Source organism: Drosophila takahashii, chromosome 2R (assembly GCF_030179915.1).
Source record: "Drosophila takahashii strain IR98-3 E-12201 chromosome 2R, DtakHiC1v2, whole genome shotgun sequence".
Classification (NCBI taxonomy): Eukaryota; Metazoa; Arthropoda; class Insecta; order Diptera; family Drosophilidae; genus Drosophila; species Drosophila takahashii.
In genome coordinates, this window is record NC_091679.1 from 880315 (window position 1) to 900684 (window position 20370).

The 20370-nt window shown below is 36.2% G+C and overlaps 1 protein-coding gene across 8 annotated transcripts in view; it reads left to right on the forward strand.

Moving 5' to 3' along the window:
• Positions 1 to 20370, forward strand: part of rl (Mitogen-activated protein kinase rl) — a 222494-nt gene that overhangs the window by 145480 nt on the left and 56644 nt on the right. For 7 of the 8 annotated variants that reach the window (XM_070212627.1, XM_070212626.1, XM_070212625.1 and 4 more), the window contains 2 exons: positions 10078 to 10362; positions 10417 to 10605. The exons of the other annotated variant lie outside the window; for it this stretch is intronic. In XM_070212627.1, coding sequence (XP_070068728.1) covers positions 10078 to 10362; positions 10417 to 10605 — 474 coding nt within the window. The remainder of the gene's footprint in view (positions 1 to 10077; positions 10363 to 10416; positions 10606 to 20370) is intronic. 8 annotated transcript variants of the gene reach the window in all.

The following is a 20370-nucleotide window of genomic DNA, read 5'->3' on the forward strand; positions in this document are numbered from 1 at the left end:
TTTTTATACGTTAAGGGTTAAGGGCCGGTTTCTCGAGTGCCGGCTAACACTTCTTAAACAGATAAAGTCCCTGCTAAGGTTATTTGGTTTTCTCGAGTATTAATGTGAGAGCTAGCTTTGACAGGCACTCGGAGTCTCTGTTTAGGGTTTTCGGCAGGGACCGAAAATAACTGTTATTGTAAATATATCATACGAAAGAATCACTCACTTAGAAGGGTAATACATTTTTTTTTAAAACAACACTATTTTTATTAGCCATTGTAGTTTACAAATCCGTAATGATTTTTATTTTTTGATTTTTATAATAAAACTCAAAAAATAACTGTTATTTGTTGATTTTTATGTATAACAGTAATTCCCTTGACATGTTTGGAAAAATGAAATAATTAAAAAATACATGCTAACCGTGTTTTATATAACTTACTGAAAATTTGTTAAAAAACGCAACCGCGAATATTTTATAACTATATTTTTTTAAATTTATTTTACCCACAAAATTGCCATAAATCAAGTTTGAGTTTCATTTTTGATCACGACGAATATCTGTTATTTGTCAACTTTTATTATAAAACTCAAAAAATAACAGTTATTCTTTGAGTTTTACTTTACAAATCAGAAAATAACTGTTAAAGTGTGATTTTTAAAATAAAACTTATAACAGTTACGGTCCCTGGTTTTCGGCTCGATAAAATTACATCTGATTGCCCAAAGCCAACTAAGAAGAAGAAACGAAATCACAGCTGACTTCGCCTCAAAGCACGCTATTTTTTGCGCTTTACAGCACATTCTGTGCGCTAACAGCACTCTGTAATTGTTTTTCGTTCGGATAAATTAAAGGAGACGAGAAAACCGATTTGCCTTTACGAACACTTTATCTGGTCTTTAAGATTTTTGGAGAGAAAGCCATCAGGGACTTTGACAGGGACTCGGGAAACTGGCTCTAACAAGGTGTTTAGGAGCGTTTCCGTACATGGGCAGACAGTAGTCTATTTTTGAGATGAGGCTGGATATTACCATGTGGATTAGCGAGGATGTGTTGCATTTTAGAGAGAAAAGGTGTTTTATATTGTTCAGCTGCTTGTTTAGTTTGGTTTTTAATTTGTTTATGTGGGTGGACCAGTTTTATCTATTGTTTAGGGTTAGACCTAGGATTGTTGTGTTTCAGTGATATTTACGGCGCCTGTTCAGATTTTAGATTTAAAGTTGTGGTTTCGGCATTTGGGGTATGGCATTTTTCAATTGAGAGGGAGGCTCCGGTGTCTGAACACCACTGACCTATTTCCTGGAAGAGGGAAGAGAGGTCAACAATGGTGTTTTTTCTTCGATAATTGGTGGAAGTCGTCTGCGTAACACCACTGACCTATTTCCTGGAAGAGGGAAGAGAGGTCAACAATGGTGTTTTTTCTTCGATAATTGGTGGAAGTCGTCTGCGTAACACCACTGACCTATTTCCTGGAAGAGGGAAGAGAGGTCAACAATGGTGTTTTTTCTTCGATAATTGGTGGAAGTCGTCTGCGTATGCAGTGAATTTGATTTTCCTTGGTAGGGCTATTATTTTTGTTAGGGAATAGAAAAAGAATGACTGAAATGGGTGAACCTGGTGGAATGCCATTATCGGGAGGAAAGCTGCTAGACAGATTTCTGCCGAAAGTTTCTGAAGTTGGATACATAGTTTATGATTCAAGGGCCTAGCTGCCATTCTTGGAGTTTTTGAATTGTTGAGTGGATACCTATTTTGTCGAAAGCCTTGGAAAAGTCCAAGGAGATCCAAGGATCTTGTTGCTAGGTGGTCTACATACTGTCTAAAACTGATTTACCTCTTTTGAGTCCAAACTGGTTGTTGTGAATGAGTTTGTTCGTTAAAACAAACCACCACAACCTTTTTGCAATAATTTTGTCTAGTATTTTGCCTATGCATGGGTTTAAGGATTAAGGCCTGTAATCTAGGATCGATTTGCGGTTTTTGGGGTTTGAGGATAAGAAGGACGAGACTAACTTGTAGGCTTGCGGTATTTGTGACCTTAGAATATTGTTAAAATGATTGAGGACTCTGATTTCGAAGGAGGAAGGTGATTTTTTAATAATGGAATATGAGATGTGGTTCATACCAGGGATGGAACCTTTGACGGAGTAAAGGGCAGACAACATTTCTAAAGAGGATATGTCGTTTCGTTTTCTATACAATTGGCTGGTTTTATTTCGATAAATGAGGATTTTTAAGCATAAGTTGCCACTTCCCATGTAGTCTATCAGCTCTGGTATTTGCGGTTTCTTTAATTTAAAACAAGAAAGGAAGCTACCTTCGACCATCCAAAGCTTATATACCCTTGTAGATAAAGTAATGCTTACTCGGTGCAGTTCCAGGAATTCCAATTTTGTTTTTAAGTAGTCAAGAATCAAAACGCCTACTTCCTACAAAGTTACAATGAATTTTCTTATATTTGTTTGAATTTTTCTATGGAAGCCTTAAGATATAGTGGTCCGATCCGGCTCGCTCCGACACATGGACTACCTGCAATAGAAAGAAGACTTTCGGGAAAGTTTCATCGCGATAGCTTTAAAACTGAGAGACTAGTTCGCATAGAAACCGACAGACGGACAGACGGACATGGCTAGATAGACTCGGCTATTGGTGCTGATCAAGAATATATATACTTTATGTGGTCGGAAACGTCTCCTTCACTGCGTTGCAAACATCTGACTGAAATTATAATACCCTCTACAAGGGTATAAAAATCACAAATTTTCTTCGTTTTTTGGGATATATTTTCAAGAGTGGTTAACCAATTTTGGTAGTCTTTTCGGAATTAAATAGTTTCATGTCTCTTTTATTCGGTCGTTTTGGAAATCTAACTGAATCACAAGAGAAGGTGGGCCGCATTCAAAATTTTTAAGTCACAGCAAAGTCCAAAAATCTTTATTTGTGAATAGCGTTTAAAAATGAAATAAAAGTATTTTCTTCTATAATGCATTTTTGTCCTTAATTTTAAAGATACTCATCAATATTTTGTAAATTTCTTTGGAATTTTTAAAATTGTTTTTCTTACTTCCTTCACAGTGACGATTCACCAACTGTGCCCAAACCTGTTTCATTCCGAAAAGATTACCAAAATTGGTTGACCACTTTTGAAGATATATCCCAAAAGGCAAAGAAAATTTGTGATTTTCTTAAATTTAAGATACTGCAAGTACCAGAGCTGATGGACTATAGGCGTAGTGGCAACTTATGCTTAGAAAAGCCTAATTTATCGAAATAAAATGGTGGCAGGCCTAAGCACCGACCCATATCCCATTTTGTCATATTTAGTAAATCTAGTTAAATATATCCTTCCTACCAAAGAATATCAGCGAATCGTAACGTTTTACTTAAATAAAACTTATATGGTGATATTATTTTAAATAATATTATAAATATTTATAAAAAAAGTATAATATTATTTATAAAAGGGTATATTTTATTAGTGAAAAAGTCCGTTAGTCTGTATGAACGCTGAGATCTCAGACTCTGCAAATGCTAGAAAGTTGGGATTAACATCACATATGATTGGACTTTCTACGTTTTTTAAGATTAAAAAGCAGTATAAATGCAATTTTGTTGTGTTTAAAATTTCCTATAAAAATTTGGAAGAAAATTTTTAAAATTTGGATCATTTATTAAAAAGATATGAACAAAAATGTAAACAACCGCCAAGATGGCGCGAGTAGCTTTGATGACTGCATATCACCCTTTTCCTCGCACTTCCTTCAGCTAAACAAAGCTATCTAATAGTCGAATTTTTCGACTATAGCGCTCTCTCCTGTTTTCATAAAAATTCACTAGTGAACAAGCACTTGGTGCTCCATTTTTGGCCGTGCTTCACTGCAAAAAGTAGTGTGAAATTTCGATTTCTCTGCTGGAAAATAGGCTCAGTGTCGAATCTGACTGACGCGTCGTAACAAAGCCCTGCTTAACTGCGGAGCTTGTCAGACCGAGTTTAACTCCGACTAAATACAACCTTTTATTTTTTATCTGTTTTTTATACGCATTACCCGAAGAGTAAAAGGGTATATTGTACTCGGGGAAAAGTATGTAACAGGTAGAAGGAAGCGTTTCCTACCCTATAAAGTATATGTATTCTTGACCGACGTCTTGGACTTCTTGAAGTCTAAGCCGGCATGACCTCGAGTTAGCTAAAAACTTCTCTATAGCTAAATTAAATGTTTTAACTGAAATAATTTTGTTTCTTCAATTCCTATCGATTGACCAAAAAAAGTGTGCCACGCCCACTCTAACGCCCACAAACCGCGAAAAACTATTGCACCCACAATTTTTCAGCTAGAATATAATGTTTAACTGAAATGTGCTTATTTCGTTAATACCTATTGATTGACCTAAAAAAAGTTTGCCACGCCCACTCTAACGCCCACAAATATGTAGTGGATGTATGGATATAACGGGTGTTTTTTTTAGAGGTATAGAACTTTAAGTTGCAATAAAACAACGATGGATTATTCGATTGACATGAAATTACACTAGTTTACAAAATAATATTCTTGGTGTGCGTCCCAGCAATTAATGGCAAATTCTGTTAGTGCTGGACCCCTAGATCACAAAAATAGCACTTTTTTTTTTTTCGATGGCACAGTTTTTTTTTAAAGATTTTTTAAAGTTCGAAATGTTAAATTTCGGACTTTTTTCGAATTTCTTCTTATATCTCGGCAGATATCCACTCGGTTGGGCCAGTTTTAGTTTTATTTTAAAGTCAATAGATCAGAGCTTAACTTTGCCATACAGATCAATACGATTGGATGAGTAATGGCAGCGCAGAAGCTCGACAAAGATGAAAAATGTGTTTTTTGGTCGTCTGTAAGTCGGCTGTATATATCGTAAAAACTCGAAATAAATCCGTTGAAAAATCATAATGGCTACAAACTTAAACCCTACCGAATAAAACAAGTCGAATATGGCCCCAATCCATGGAAAACTGGATTTATGGTGGATTTTTAAAGTTCGGATTTTTCGGTTGACAGAGTCCAAATTTAAGATTTATCATAGGCGGCGACATGTAAACAAAAATGAGTGGTGACGGCAGCCGGGTCAAAAAATAGCTAAATTTAAAAGCTAGAAAATTATAAATTAAATTTAATTTCTGAAAATTCCTTTAAAAATATAAAATTGCTTGCGTTATGACTGTGAGTATTTTTAACTAAGTACTATCCATTTGGATAGTTCATTCTTATGAAAAAAGTGACCTTAATTAAAATAAATATGATGGAAGTTGATGCACTACGAGCAGTACAAACAAGTGGCCCAACGATACCAAGCACGTGCTTGTTACGCGCGGGACCCTTTATCAAACCAAATACTACAAATACTACAACTAAGATTGAAGCAAATGAGATAAAATTTTAGTTTTTAATACGGGGATAGATGTTGAAGTGCAAATTAAATGATAAAGATTGTTATAATTTTTACATAGAACACGAAAAGGCTCATGCAGAGTAAAATTTGATGTACATCGAGGCAAATTAAGAGGGTAATAATTTCGTGTTAGTCTAACGGGAACATTAAAAGTTAAACGGTTTACCACTTCTACGGAATCAATATCACCTCTTATAAGATTTTGCATAAAAATAGTACCAAGCATTATTCTACGGTTTTCAAGTGTAGGTAAATTAAGCAATAGTAATCTACTCTGGTAGGAAGGTAGCCTTACGTTTTGATCCCAGTTCAAACTACGAAGGGCAAAAAGGAGAAATTTTTTTTGTACCGACTCAATACGGTCGATGTGCACTTGATATTGTGGACTCCAAACTAAAGAACAATATTCCAAAATAGGACGGACAAGGGAGGTAAATAATAATCTGGTTGTATAAGGGTCATCAAATTCTTTTGACCAACGCTTTACAAACCCAAGAACACTCATAGCTTAATTGACAATGGCCATTATGTGGCAGTCAAATTTAAGTTTTGGGTCGAGTAAAACACCTAAATCGTTAATTGAATATATACGGCCGAGTGATGCATTTTGAAGAGATTAACTAATAAACGTAGGAGTACCCCTATAAAAAGTCATAACGTTGCATTTAAGAAAGTTCAAATTTAAAAGGTTGTACTCACACCATCCCTGAAAAGAATAAATATCTGACTGTAAGTTGAAGCCTGACCCTATATCTTTATACGATAAACAAAGCTTAACATCACCAGCGTACACGAGAATGTGCTACGATAGTGGGAAAATGGTTAATAAACAAAGTAAACAGCAAAGGGCCTAAATGACTACCTTGAGGAACTTCAGATGTCACGTAAATTATCTTAGAAACAGCGCTCTTAAATATAACCCTCTGAGACCTACCATTCAAGTAACTTAAAATCCAAGTTAATAAATTACATGGAAACCCCAGCTGATCTAATTTGAATAAAAGGAGAGAGTGGTTAACAGAGTCAAAGGCCTTACTAAAATCTGTATATATTACGTCAGTCTGCATTTTATTCTTAAAACCATTTATCACTATGGACGGCAGTCCATGTAGTGACGAAGCGCACCAGGAGAGTGTGCGAAGGCGACTACTATTATATAGCCGCAAAATTGAAAATCTGCTGTGATAGTCCGATCGTAATGAGTAATACACCAATCGAAAGGTATTGCAGAAACTTAAAGGATTGCATACCAATTGCATACCAAAATCAATTGGCTTGGGAGAGAGAGCAGTGAAAGTGAAAAAGTGCAAATTTCGAAATTTGGAGCTGTTGGGGCCGGTGGGGATAATTGCCCCCTCGCAATGTTTTAGTTGTGTTTTGTCTTTCCAAAATGAAAATTTAATTCTGTTTGTCAGTTTGTCCAAAACATGTTTTTTAAGTTTTGAAAATTTGATATGACGTTCATCACATCGATATAAAAAACTTTTGTTCTACCACTTTTGAAAAAACTCGCTAGTTTAGCGGTAAAACAGCTATAAATAACTAAAATTCGGATTTACTACTAAATCTACAGACTTGTGCTGCATCTCGTTTGAAAGGTATTTTTAAATGTTATAAACGCCTCCTATATGCAATTTGTGTAAATGTAATAGTTAAAAAGATATGAACAAAAGACAATTTTTTAAAACTTTTTTTTTACCTTTTTTTTATTTATCTCAAAAACGGCTCTAACGATTTTCTTTAAAACTTTAAACTGTATAGCCCTTGAGATTCCTTAAATTTTGGTATATAACACATTACTGTAAAAAGTCACGTTTTTTTATACGAAAATAGCCACTTTTGCCAGCTCGAACTACTAACGCTCCCTGAGTGTTGAATTTTGTGTGAACTGTATTTTAGGGTCATGCAATCAGTAAATTTGCACTTAAGAGTTCCATATAGGAATCTTTTGTTCTACGACTTTTGGAAAAAGCCGCTACTTTAGCGGGAAAAAGCTAAAAATAGCTACATTTCCTTAGTTTGTAAGTTGTACACTACTGAAGGTACAGACATGTGCATATAGGAATCTTTTGTTCTACGACTTTTGGAAAAAGCCGCTACTTTAGGGGGAAAAAGCTAAAAATAGCTACATTTCCTTAGTTTGTAAGTTCTACACTACTAAAGGTACAGACATGTGCTATACCTCGTTTAAAAGGTATTTTGTATTTATTTCAACGCCTTTTTAACTTAATTCGTGTAAATACAATAGTTTAAAAATTATGATTTATGACCAATTTAAAATTAAATGTTTATATTAGCACCTATGAGAGCAAAAGTAAACAAACAAAAACTTCTGATATCAAATAAAAACACCTCTTAACGAGGTAAAAAACTATTGACGATCGCACCTTCAACGTACAAAAGTTCTGATATCAACTTTTGTGACGAAAAATGATTTTAGATGCGACTAAATAAGTACGCTACCTAAAATTTATTCATTCGGCACGCTACAACAGAAAACTTTCGTGTAGATATTAAATATTTTCTTGGGCTTCCTACGAAGCGCAAGTTTATTTCAGCCGAGCGCCACGCCCCCTCTAACGCCCACAATCGCCCACTAACAATTTTAAAATGTGTCTGGCGCCCACACCTTTAAAGATTTCCGAGAAGTATAAATGCAATTTTGTTGTGTATAATTATACCTATCGAAATGTAGAAGACATTTTTCAAATCGGACCATTCAATAAAAAGTTAAACGCAATCAAAAAATTGGTATATATCCATCTCCCTCGCACTCCCTTTAGCCGAGTGACGGTTATTAGATAGTCAGGACAACAACCCGATTAAATTCAATTGCACTTTCAATATCCATGCAATTGTACAAATCAGTCCAATTATATTGCGAAATCGTGTAATTTAGTTTATTATAGTCACATTTTCGAAAGCATGTCGTTTGAGTTTGAGGAACTAAAGGAGAAAGGGTATCAGTACAGGGAAGGCCAATTGTCAATTCCAATGTTGGATGATATCGGTCTTCAGGTACAACAAGTGCGTCAATTCTAGATACCGTAATTCAACGAATTCTTAAGGAATCGCGGTCCATCGAGGATATTTAATTCGCGGCTGTGGGGTCTGGCCCCCTATAAAAACAATTTCACATTTAGGTCGAATTTTTCTGAACGCAGATTATTTTGACAATAGATGGTCTGTCCGTCCGTATGAACGCTGAGATCTCGGAAACTACAAAAGCTAGAAGGTTGAGATTTCCCACACGTATTCTTGGGCTTCCTACGCAGCGCAAGTTTATTTTAGAAGAGCGCCACGCCCCCTCTAATGCCCACAATCGGCCATTAACGAACGAAAATTTGTCTGGCGCCCACACCTTTAACGATTTCCGAGGCGTATAAATGCAATTTTGTTGTGTATATTTATTCCTATCGAAATGTAGAAGACATTTTTCAAATCGGACCATTCATTAAAAAGTTATACGCAATCAAAAAAACGTTACATATCCATCTCCCTCGCACTCCCTTTAGCCGAGTGACGGGTATTAGATAGTCGGGACACCAACCCGACTATAGCGTTCTCTCTTGTTTTTTATAGCAAAGCACTCAAAATCATAGAAAAGGCTACTTTATTTTTATAGCAACACACGTAACTTTAAAATTTCATTACAAGAGAACCATGGCAGTCATTTAAATTCTTAAGAATTCGCGGTCCGTCGAGGATAATTTTTTCGCGAATTTTGGGGGTGAGGACCGTAAACTATAGTATTACCGTAATTAGTCCTATACATGGTGAACACATATGTGGCTAGATAAACGCAAATTTACCAAAAAGGAGCAAAAATGAGCAAATTTGGTTAATTATATGGCAACAAGGACACATTTGTAGTTAATTCCTCGTTTTTACTTCTTTGGAACTCTGTGCCATTAAGAAGTTATACTCCACAAACACAATCGCTAGCTCAAATCTATAAAGATACACATATAAAACAGTTCACAGTTGGACAACAAGACACATAAAAGCAAAACTACAGATTTTCCACCAACAATTTTTGGAAGGCGGTTTTCTTCAAATGAAGATGTCTAGAATCGATAAGTATGGTCCATTCAAAAAAATAAATTATGAAAATAAATAGGTTTTAGGCACCAAAATTGGCATTTTTACTTATAGTGCACTATAAAATCCAGAATTCACCAACACTGATCGCATCTGTATGCTTCCCGAATCATAATTATTGTCTTCTAAGTTATCTATTGAGTTACCAAAAAATTCTTAGCTCTCAATCCTATTAAAACGTGCCTGGGCCATAACCTGTTGAATTGCTAAAAAAAAGAAGCCGCCGTGTGTGTGTTCACATGAATATTTTATTTGCAACTAAGTATAAAGGCGAATACAATTATCATACATGGCTGATGATCCGATTTCATAACAGCGAAATGACATAGTGCAAGTCAGCATTGCCAGACATCTCTGTATAAAGGTATTTTATTTTACTCGTGTTTTAATTGATCATCGTTATTTTAAGGTTTCCATTAAATGAGAACTTTGCTAGAGCCACTTTAGCCAAAAATGTATTTTCTTCAGTTCATATTCTGGTCAAATAGGGCAGGATGCGAACGTTAATAACTAATAAAATTATTAAAACCATTAACATATTTTGCAAAAAAAAAGAATAATAATCTACTTTATAGATTTGCGACTTCGGATTGGCTCGAATTGCAGATCCCGAGCATGACCATACAGGATTTTTAACAGAATACGTTGCCACTCGGTGGTATAGGGCACCTGAAATTATGCTAAACTCAAAGGGATACACAAAATCAATAGATATCTGGTCCGTTGGCTGCATTTTGGCTGAAATGTTAAGTAATCGACCAATATTCCCTGGAAAACATTATCTGGATCAGCTTAACCATATTCTTGGTGTATTGGGGTCACCATCACGTGACGACTTGGAGTGTATTATAAATGAAAAGGCAAGAAAATCAACTTATTTAGTTAACATTTGTAAAAGAATATTTTGGCTTTAGGCACGGAACTATTTGGAATCTTTGCCTTTTAAGCCAAATGTACCCTGGCTAAGACTTTTTCCTAATGCTGATGCGTTGGCTCTGGACCTTCTTGGAAAAATGTTAACCTTTAACCCGCACAAACGAATTCCTGTCGAGGAAGCTCTGGCACATCCCTATTTGGAGCAGTATTACGATCCTGGAGATGAGGTATGCAACAAAATATAAAATCACAAAAAAACAAAAAAAAATTCTGTTAAATGACTATGACACAGGGGAGAGTGGGGCACTAATAGGGAGAAAAGTTTGGATAGACATAGCAGCTATAAATAAAGAGCCATTGAAATAAGACTCGTAACACCGAAAAGGCTGTTCTTTTGGCTATAACTTTTTCCTATATCATTTTGAAGTCAATTGCAAAGCCTTCGAGGAACGTTGCAAAATGTCAATATACTTTTTAAACTGGTCTAGCCCCAATAATGGGGTAATAACAGTTCGAAACTTACTTTCGCTGTGAACGGTATAGGGTAAAAGGGATAATTTTCATAAAATTTTATTGGACTCTTAGGACACTAATCCTTTGATCTAAAATGGAGTTAATTTGTTGTGTTTTTTTTTTCTATCCTTTCTTTTCTATTAAAAATGCTTTTATAGCTGTTTGACGCGGAGGTCCATATTTTTGTAGGTTTATTAATTTTCTTCCTTGATTTCTACAATTCTCTTATTCCTCAAAAATTCTACGTTGTCAAATTTTTCTTTTCACTCCCCTAACCGCCTGAGTAGCGGTTTTGGATTTTGATTTAAATTGATTTCGGATTTTGCTCAGTTTGACTGCAATCTGGCTCATCAAACTCTCGGTTACAAATTCGACCATGGGCGCAACCAATACTGCGACTATGACCAATAGTTCTACCAACCTGCAGAAGTCATAAAAAATAAATTAAAGACCATGTGTTATCATATAGTACCCTCAACCATTTTCACCCCAAAAAGAATTTTTGAACGAAAATTAAAGACCAAAATATTTAGTAAGAGAAATGCGTTGGGCATAAAATTTTCCTTCAGAAAATAATTTTTTCAAAAAATCTCGCCAGCGACCAATGTCCAATAAAGTGTCCCGAACAGAGTGAGACGATATTCAGGAATTTGACATTGACGAAAAATGGTTCGTAATTTCTTCAACTGATGGCGCTTTAAGCTTAAACTTTTAATGCATCCCTCTGATGTTCTAAGGAACCTTCAGTAAACACGGCGCGCAATTTAAACGCCCGTTGGCCACTAGGGCCACATACTATTTATGCCCTTGGACTATTTGAGCCCCCTTCTCCCCTATGTTAAAGGCAGTTAAAGCTCTTCTACTTATTATAGGGAAGAGGCCTGTAAGTTGGTGGGGTCCGCAAGTTGAAACACGCATCTTTCTCAGAACATTTCCACTTTTTTTGCTTTTTCTTTAAGGAGGGGAGTAGGGTCTTGCACAAAAAAAAAAAGATTTAAAAAAAAAAAAATTTTCTCGTAGATTAACATTTTAAGATTATACAAAAAAAGTTTTAAGTCAATCGGACAAAACTTTAGAAGTTATGCTAAAATTAGTACCCTAACCTCTAAGACTTTAGGTACGTAAGTGCATCTTTAAGTGTGTTTTTCATAGGTCTGGAAAGTCTGTTAGCAAGTCTGTTTGTGTGGGAGACGAATCTTGATCTGTAGCGAATGGCAGTATTGGTGATAGATTTACAAGCAGGATTAATTTTGAGATCTCGAAAAATAGTAGTGTTTCTTGTATAGTATGGGGCGTTTATCATATGTCTTAAGAATTTGGATTGGCAGGATTCAATTCTTTTTATAGAAGTGTTACAGGCAGTGCCCCAGAAGTGTATACCCCAATGTAGACTAGGCATCAAGGTTGCTTTGAAGTGCCGGATTTTCGCCGTGATCGACAATCCACTGCCCGGTCTAAGAAGCCATCTCATTTTCAACGCTTTTTGCTTTACTGAAGCACAGGTTGCCACAATGTGCTGCTTCCAGGTAATCCGCCTGTCCAGAGTAAGTCAAAGGTACTTAACCGTGTCCGAGTGCTTTTTTGAAGTCCCGTCTAAGGTTAGGCGATAAGTGTTCAGCCTGTTCAATGAAAAGGTTGCATGCTGAGATTTGGCAGGATTAACTGTGATGTTCCACCTCGACGCCCAGGCCTTAAACTCATTTAGCATGTCCAGCTGTCTGTCTGTCGCCTCTCTTCGCAGAGAACTTGTCGCCAGAAATACTGTGTCATCTGCATAGGTAGCTGTTAAAACATTCCTGCCTCTGGGCGACGGAAGGTCTCAGGTGAATATTGTATACAAGACAGGACCCAGCACACTTCCTTGAGCGACTCCAGCAAGAATAGGCCTTGAGGCAGACTTGGATTCTCGAACATCACCCTGAAAGGTTCTACCAATTAGAAATGAGCGAAGGAGATCAAAGTATGTCGGAGGAAGAATGGGTTTCAGCTTATAAAGCAAGCTACAGTGCCAGACTCGATCGAAGGCTTGCTTGACATCTAGAAATACTGCGCAACAATACTTTTTCGCCTCGACTGCTTTAAGGATACGGTTGACCACCCGATGCATTTGCTCAGCAGCGTTATAGAGACTCCTGAAACCAAACTGATGATTTGGAATTGCATCCTGGAACATATGAACAATAAAAAGCCTTTTTAGTAAGATTCGCTGAAAAATCTTAGAGAAGGCTGGCAATAGGCTTATTGGCCGAAAAGAATCTGCACAGCGGGAAGTGATGCCTTTCTTGGGGATCATAACAACATTCGCATGCTTCACTGCTCCGTATAATATTAAAGAACAATCATAGCATTAAAGATACGCGTAAGGAACAAAATAGCTGCTACTGGCAAAGCTTTAGCTACTTTTCCGTCAATGCTGTCATGGCCAGGGGCTTTGTTTGTCTTCAGTCGCTTTATTTGGTCTTTAACTTTTTCTGCATCAATAGGTGAAATTTGAGAAGCTGGACCAGAGGCAACATCATCAAAAGCTTCTGTAACAGCAGTCTCTTCATCTGTGACCAAATCAAAAGGCTTAAATCTTTCTTCCGAAGAATCAGCGAATTCCTTAGCTATTTCACCATCTTTATTTGCCCAGGTACCGTCCGATCGAAGCAAAGGAAACTTCTGGAGAAGTTCAGTTCGAAGCTTCGATCAGCATCTGGATCGATAGCTCTAAGTTTCCGGACGAAAAATTCGGACTTAGCATCATAAAGTGATTTTCTTAATAAAGTATCAGCTCTTTTCAATATTGCTAAGTTTTGCGGATGACGCGTTTGCATCCAGCGTCACCGGAGTGATCTCTTCTGCCTATCCAGCGTCGTTACTCTCGTGTTTAAAAGGGCATTATTTGGCTGTGGAACAGCAGAGCGATTACCGATAGCAGTGGATGCGGCAGATTGAATATTTAGAGTCAGGTCACTAACAGCTGTATCAATATCCAGAGGACAGTTCAGATCAGCAGATTCATCATTCTCAATAAGGATTGTAAGGTAATCCTTAAAACGTCCAATGTTAGCCCGACGAGACAGCAGCCTTGATGTTGTAAGTCGGGGTGAAGTAGAAGCGCATAAAAGTATTTCAAGCGGAATATGATCTAAGTTCATGAGATTCATGTACAGTCAGAAAGTTGGACGAGATACCTTTATAAATAGCAAAATCGATTGCCGTTGGATTTCGCCTAGCATCAGAAGGAAAGTGAGTTAGTCCTCCTGTAGCTAAGACTTGCAGACTTGAAGACGTAATATGATCAAAAAGTTGAACACCTCTTGGTGCAGAGCGGATACAACCACAAAATTGATTGTGAGCGTTCCAGCCATCAGCTTTAAAACGGTTTGAAAATTCGCTAAAAAGTTGTCCAAAATCTTGAGCAGTCCAGAAAAAGGAGGGGGGCAGTAAATAGAAGCAATCACGATGTCTCCCAAATCCGTGCTTAAGGTAATTGCAGCAGTTTGACATTTTACAGTAGAGTTTGTACTGTAAGGGGAGTGCTTCAAGTGAGAGCGGATTAAAGTAGCAGCACCTCCTCGAAGACGGTCAGAGGGATGATTAGCCGTCAATAAATCATATCCAAAAATTCTGAAATGTGAGCGGCTGTTAAAATGCGTTTCGTTAATTAGCATCACATCAATTGAATTGGCGGTAAGATAGTGCTCTAACTCGAGACTTTTGCCAGTGACACCATTGGCATTCCAAAATGAGAAACGAATGCCTAAACTAGACATGTCTCCTGATCTTAGACGCATCAGAAGGCGAACTGCCGGTAAACTGGTTCATAAGAAGTTCCATCATTTTCATCATCGTTGACATCATCTGGTCAACACGGGAGATAAGTAGTTCAAAGCCAGCACTAGGCGGAGGAGGCTCAGGAACGCGTTGCATTGGCTTGGAAGTGCTAGATCCAGTAGACGGGGAAGGTAAAGCTGGGCCTCAAGCACTTTGGGCAGGAAAAGGGGCAGGAACAAATTTAACTGTTGGTTGTTTTTTGATTGTTCCAGATTTGCGACGAGCAATTGCTTCTAGAAAAGCTGGACATTTGCGGTAGCCTGCACTGTGGTTGGAACCGCAATAAAGCACTTAAATTGATCCTGAGACGTAACAGGGCTTCGAGTTTCATGATCACCACCACATTTTGCACCATTTTCATTTAATCACGTTATTTATTATTTATAGAATTTAGAAAAAAACTTTTTTGGTTAAAAATAGTACATAACTCTCATAACTTACATTTGCCTACAGCCTGGCTTATAATGTTTTTCCTAAAAGTTTTGACACTCAAGAGGGAGAGTGGGGTCTTTGGCACCAAAAAATCGACCAACTTTCTATAAAAACTGGTTGGATGGATTTAATTCCAACCAATTGTATATTATAAAGTGTCATTTAAATAAAATCCACTAATTTTTGTAGCCGATACTATCGTCTAATATATCGGTGGCAAGGCGATTGCTGGAACACTATTAAAAAAAAGGCGTTTTGCCTTTTCATTCTGCTTTTACATTTCGCTTAAGAGTTAAAAAACCCGCCCCTATGAAACCCTTTTTAAATTTTTTAATTTTAATAATTTTTTTCGATAGTCCAAAGTCAAATATGCGTTTTTCACCTAAAAAATTTGACTTTCGGCTTAAAAACAAAATGTTTAAAGTTAAAAAAAAAAACCGCTTCATAGGGTTTTTTTTATGCAGAAAAATATGCGGTAAATTTGAAAACATCCGGTTCAGCCGTTTAGAAATCCGATGAACACGGATTTTCAAAACGTGGTTTCGAGAAAAGCACACTTAAAGATGCACATACGTACCTAAAGCCTTAGAGGTTAGGGTACTAGTCTTAGCATAACTTCTAAAGTTTTTGTCCGATTGACTTAAAACTTTTTTGTATAATTTTAAAATGTTAATATACAAGAAAAAAATCGATTTTTTTTTTGCAAGACGAATACAATATGGCCACTTCCATATTGTCGCTCGGAACATTTGCATACCTTTAAGAAAGAGATAGGTATAGATCGTATATAGACAACAAACGCTAAGACCATTCCACGTTCTCAAAAGTACCAACATATTGCTCCAACACCTAATAGCAAACTCTTTTAAAAAGATACTCATTCGCTGAAGACTTTTTAATTTTCCCAATACACAAATCATTGTAAGGAGGCTTAAAACAACAGAGGAGCGCCGCCACAGGGGGAATCAAGGAGCGACACGAACCGAACGAGGTGCGTTATTTACCAGGAGCCTGGAATGGTCTTAGCTTGGATGTAATGTGTTGCTATATATTCGAGTGTTCTTCTTTAGAACTCTGAGCTGGCAAACCACATTTGCCACTTTTGCTACTTTTGTTTTTGAATAACTTTTAAACCTCACTTTTTACAATAACGCTGTCGCACGCGACGTTCGTACGCTTTGCAGGTGAAAAAAACCATCTTCCAAGACTTCTTTTCTTTCGGCACTAGGCTCAAATTAAAGGTCTTGATTAGCATTAAAATATAAGCTAGGGCTGACTTTAGGACATTTTTCGTTTTTAAGATATATAAAGAAAACCAAGACTTTCGCACGCGACACCAATAGAAGTGACATTTTTGATTTCCTGCTTAACTTTCGATTGTAACGAATCGTGAAGGAATATATTTTAATGCAGTAAATTTGATAGTGTTCCTTGCTCTTTCTTCTTTAAAATGTATTTCGTTTGGTTAAAAAATATTGAATATTAAGTTGTTGACCGTTTTGAATGAAACATACCTCATTTTGTTGGATTTTTCCTGTATTTTGGGCCAGAAAAAAAAATCATTAAAAAATATTATTATTAAAAAAAATTCCCATACAAAACAGAGTTTTGAGGGGAGCGTCAGGCCATAGTGGTATGATGACTTTTGTGGTGCCAAAATGTCGACTTTTTTTAGTTTTTCCTTATTTTGTATGTTAATTAAATGGAAAAGTTATTATTTTTTTTTGATTAATGTTAATAAAAGGAAAACGAACAACTTGGCATACTCAGTTTTTTTGAATGTCCTTCAATAAAGGAGCAATTTGCCAATTAAGTCAAAATAGACTGGTGAATGAAGACTTAAGTGGCACACTGTAGAAGTAAGCGGTACTCAGTTGAGCTTAGGAAATAGTCAGGAAATACCAAAAAAATACTAGATTTAGCGGATGAATTCCGATGAACGCCTTTAGCCGCGTCCCAAAGAATAAAAGATTTTATCTTTGGCTGTGTTTGTGCAGAAGCGGTTTGCCAATAACAATTTATAAATGGAAGGAAAACCACAAAAACCAATGGAAAACTGCCTGTAGGAGTTGCTGCAATACATATCGCCACTCCAACAGCGAATTTAAAGCTTGCGACCCAGGTCGGCTCAACGTTTTGTAATATTTTAAAATTGGCGGCAGTTGATTTGTTTGCTGAGAGTAAGACCATGCTACATGCATTGCGGATGAACTCCGAAAACTTCGGTCACACTAAAAGATTAATATTTTTCGACTAGTAAAACTCTTAGCCGAACTGAGAACTAGGTTTTAAGCCTAGTACTCAGTTCGGCTAAGAGTTTTACTAGTCGAAAAATATTAATATTTTAGGGTGACCGAAGTTTTCGGAGTTCATCCGCAATGCATGTAGAATGGTCTTACTCTCAGCAAGCAAATTAACTGGCGCCAATTTTGAAATATTACAAAATGATTAGCCGACCTAGGTCGCAAGCTTTAAATTTGCTGTTGGAATGAGGATATGTATTGCTCCAACTCCTACAGGCAGTTTTCCATTGGTTTTTGGGGTTTTCATTCTATTTATAATATGTTATTGGCACACCGCTTCTGCACAAACACAGCCAAAGATCAAATTTTTTATTCTTTGGGCCGCGGGTAAAGGCGTTCATCAGAATTCATCCGCTAAATCTAGTATTTTAGTGGTATTTTCTTACTATTTCCTTAGCTCAACTGAGTACCGAGGTGGGAAAAGTCCCCGGCTAAGGGCTTTAGCTACCTATTTGCCTCTCGCTTACTCCTATGCTTAGCTAGCAGTTTTCGTCGTACTGAGTACTAGGCTTTAACGTCAAAAAAATCGTTTAGGAACCACTTTAAAAAATACCAAAAAAAACTTTTTTTTGGTCCATATAACAGGTATTAACCTGGAAAATTATTCAAAGATACTCCAGTTACTTAGCTTAGTTGAGGATCCATTATGTACAACCTTCGCCTAAGCCGGTCGTCTTTTTCTTGTGCTCCAAAATCTTTTGTTTATCTGACTGATAAAATTTTTCATTTAATCGCTAAATTGCCTACATGTTTTGTGGTCATAAACTCTTTTTTTTTCAAAACAAATCCGTACTCGGACAGTTAATATAATGAAAACTAGAATCGAATATCAGTGCAAAAACATATAGATATATATTTTTTTTCAATCAAGTTTCAAGCTTTTTGGCTTGGTTGACATCCCCAGAGAATTGCCCAGATCCTGCATATCAAGAACATATTCAACATATTTTACAACCGCTCTCAGAGGGTGAAATATAACGATATAACGTCCAAAGGAAGGCCTCAAGGAAGTCATTTGCGACCCTTATTATTTGGCCTGTTGATAAAGAACTTACACACAAAAAAAAAAAAACTATGTAAAATCAACATGGAAAATTTTGAGTTCCCTATTTTCAGAAATTTTTATGTATTGTAATGTTTTATTCTTTTGGTCATTGAATGTTATTTAATAGTTAACATGTTAGAAAACCTATTTACGAAATTGTCATGTATTTTGTTGTTTTATTCATTTGGCAAATTAATAGTAACGTCTTAATTAATATCGTAGCAAAACAATTTTATTTGTTTGCATGTATTTTCTTGTTTTATTTTTTGGGGCATTGAATAGTTGTACCACAATTAATATCGTAACACAACTATTTTTTCCTTCATGTATTTTTTTGTTTTACAATACAATTATAAATTGTAGGTCAACTATTTTTCTGGACTTATTCTGGACTATTCGTCCGTACTTTAGTTTGCCTGCCGGGACAACAGAGCGATAAACAAAAAATGGTTTACTCGTCCTTATGTTAGCGCAGGTAGCGACAAATTTTGTCTCTGTACTTCATCCACCGTGCCAAATTTGTGCGGTTGGATTGTGCGCAAGTGTTGCCAGACATTTGAGCGTTGTCAATCTGGTTCCACTCTTCATTCGAAAACCGGTGATTCTATTTACAGTTAAATTTAAATCAAAATTGCTAAAGTCATCCAATTGTTTTTAAAATAAATTCCCGAGCGATTTATCTTCAAACTCTGTGGGATATCGTCGAATTGTCTGAAGGCGTAATTACAGTACAGAACTACAGTGATGAAGTTTGAAATTTAGCTGTTAGTATGACTGTTTTATGGTATTTTTCGATAGTTTTTCGATTAATTTTTAATAACTAGTCAACTCTTCTTTTGTGGGGCTGCCACCTAGTCTCAAATTAGTTCATTTTTTATTTGGAGTTTTAAATTTAGCTAATGGAAGGATAAATTTATCCAGGTCGCAAATCGGTTTTCGTTTTCTCGTCCGTCATTTAAAACTCCAAGTAAAAGGCGCACTAATTTGAGACTAGGTGACAGCCCCTCAAGAGAAAAGTTAACTAATTGTCAAAAACTAATCGAAAAACTATCGAAAAATACCACAAAATACCACATATAAACAAAATATCAGAGCTTGCAAGGTTCGGTCAAGCTTTTCAAAGTGTTGGAAAAAAACCTATCATTTACAAACCCTATGAAAACTGGAAGTGAGCTAACACATTCAAAGGGTCTTTTGCTTAACAGACTTTACGCTCAGAGCAAAACCCTTTTTTCAGAGTTATTTTGGTTTCGGTTTCTACTGACTACTTTGCCTGGTCTGTTAAGGAAAACGGTCTTTTGTGAATGTATGAATGCGTGTGTGTGACCTGTTTAGTAATACTTCAGTCGTAACATTGCTTTTTGATTACTAAAATTCAAAAGGGTAAGGGAAAATACGTAATGTGTATTTTCTAAAGCTGAATCTGTAAGATTAGCCCATTTACCATTTAATTCCAATATTCTACATATTTTAAATAGTTTACGATTCCAAAACTCCACATTTGGCATATCTTTCTTATGTCGTAATTAATAACCAAATCCACGTAATAAGAAGCAAATCTCTTTAGCTGCAGGAAAAATTAGAGCTTTTAAACAGGTTAAACCTTCTTTAGCAGTTTAAAATTTTGTTTATGTAGCTTTAAATCAATTGCTAACTATTTAAGAATATCTTCACAACATTATTTGGTTTTATTGAAAATATTTCGAAAGATTTGTAGGAATAGGCTTGGTTGGAATACTTTGAGCCATTTTTTATCCTAAGACTTTATGGCATTTCTTATTAAAGATAGTTCCTTATATAGTCAATAAATATATTGAAGCAAACAAAAAAAAATAGCAGCTAACCTAAATTCAGAATACAATTTTAAATACATTTATATG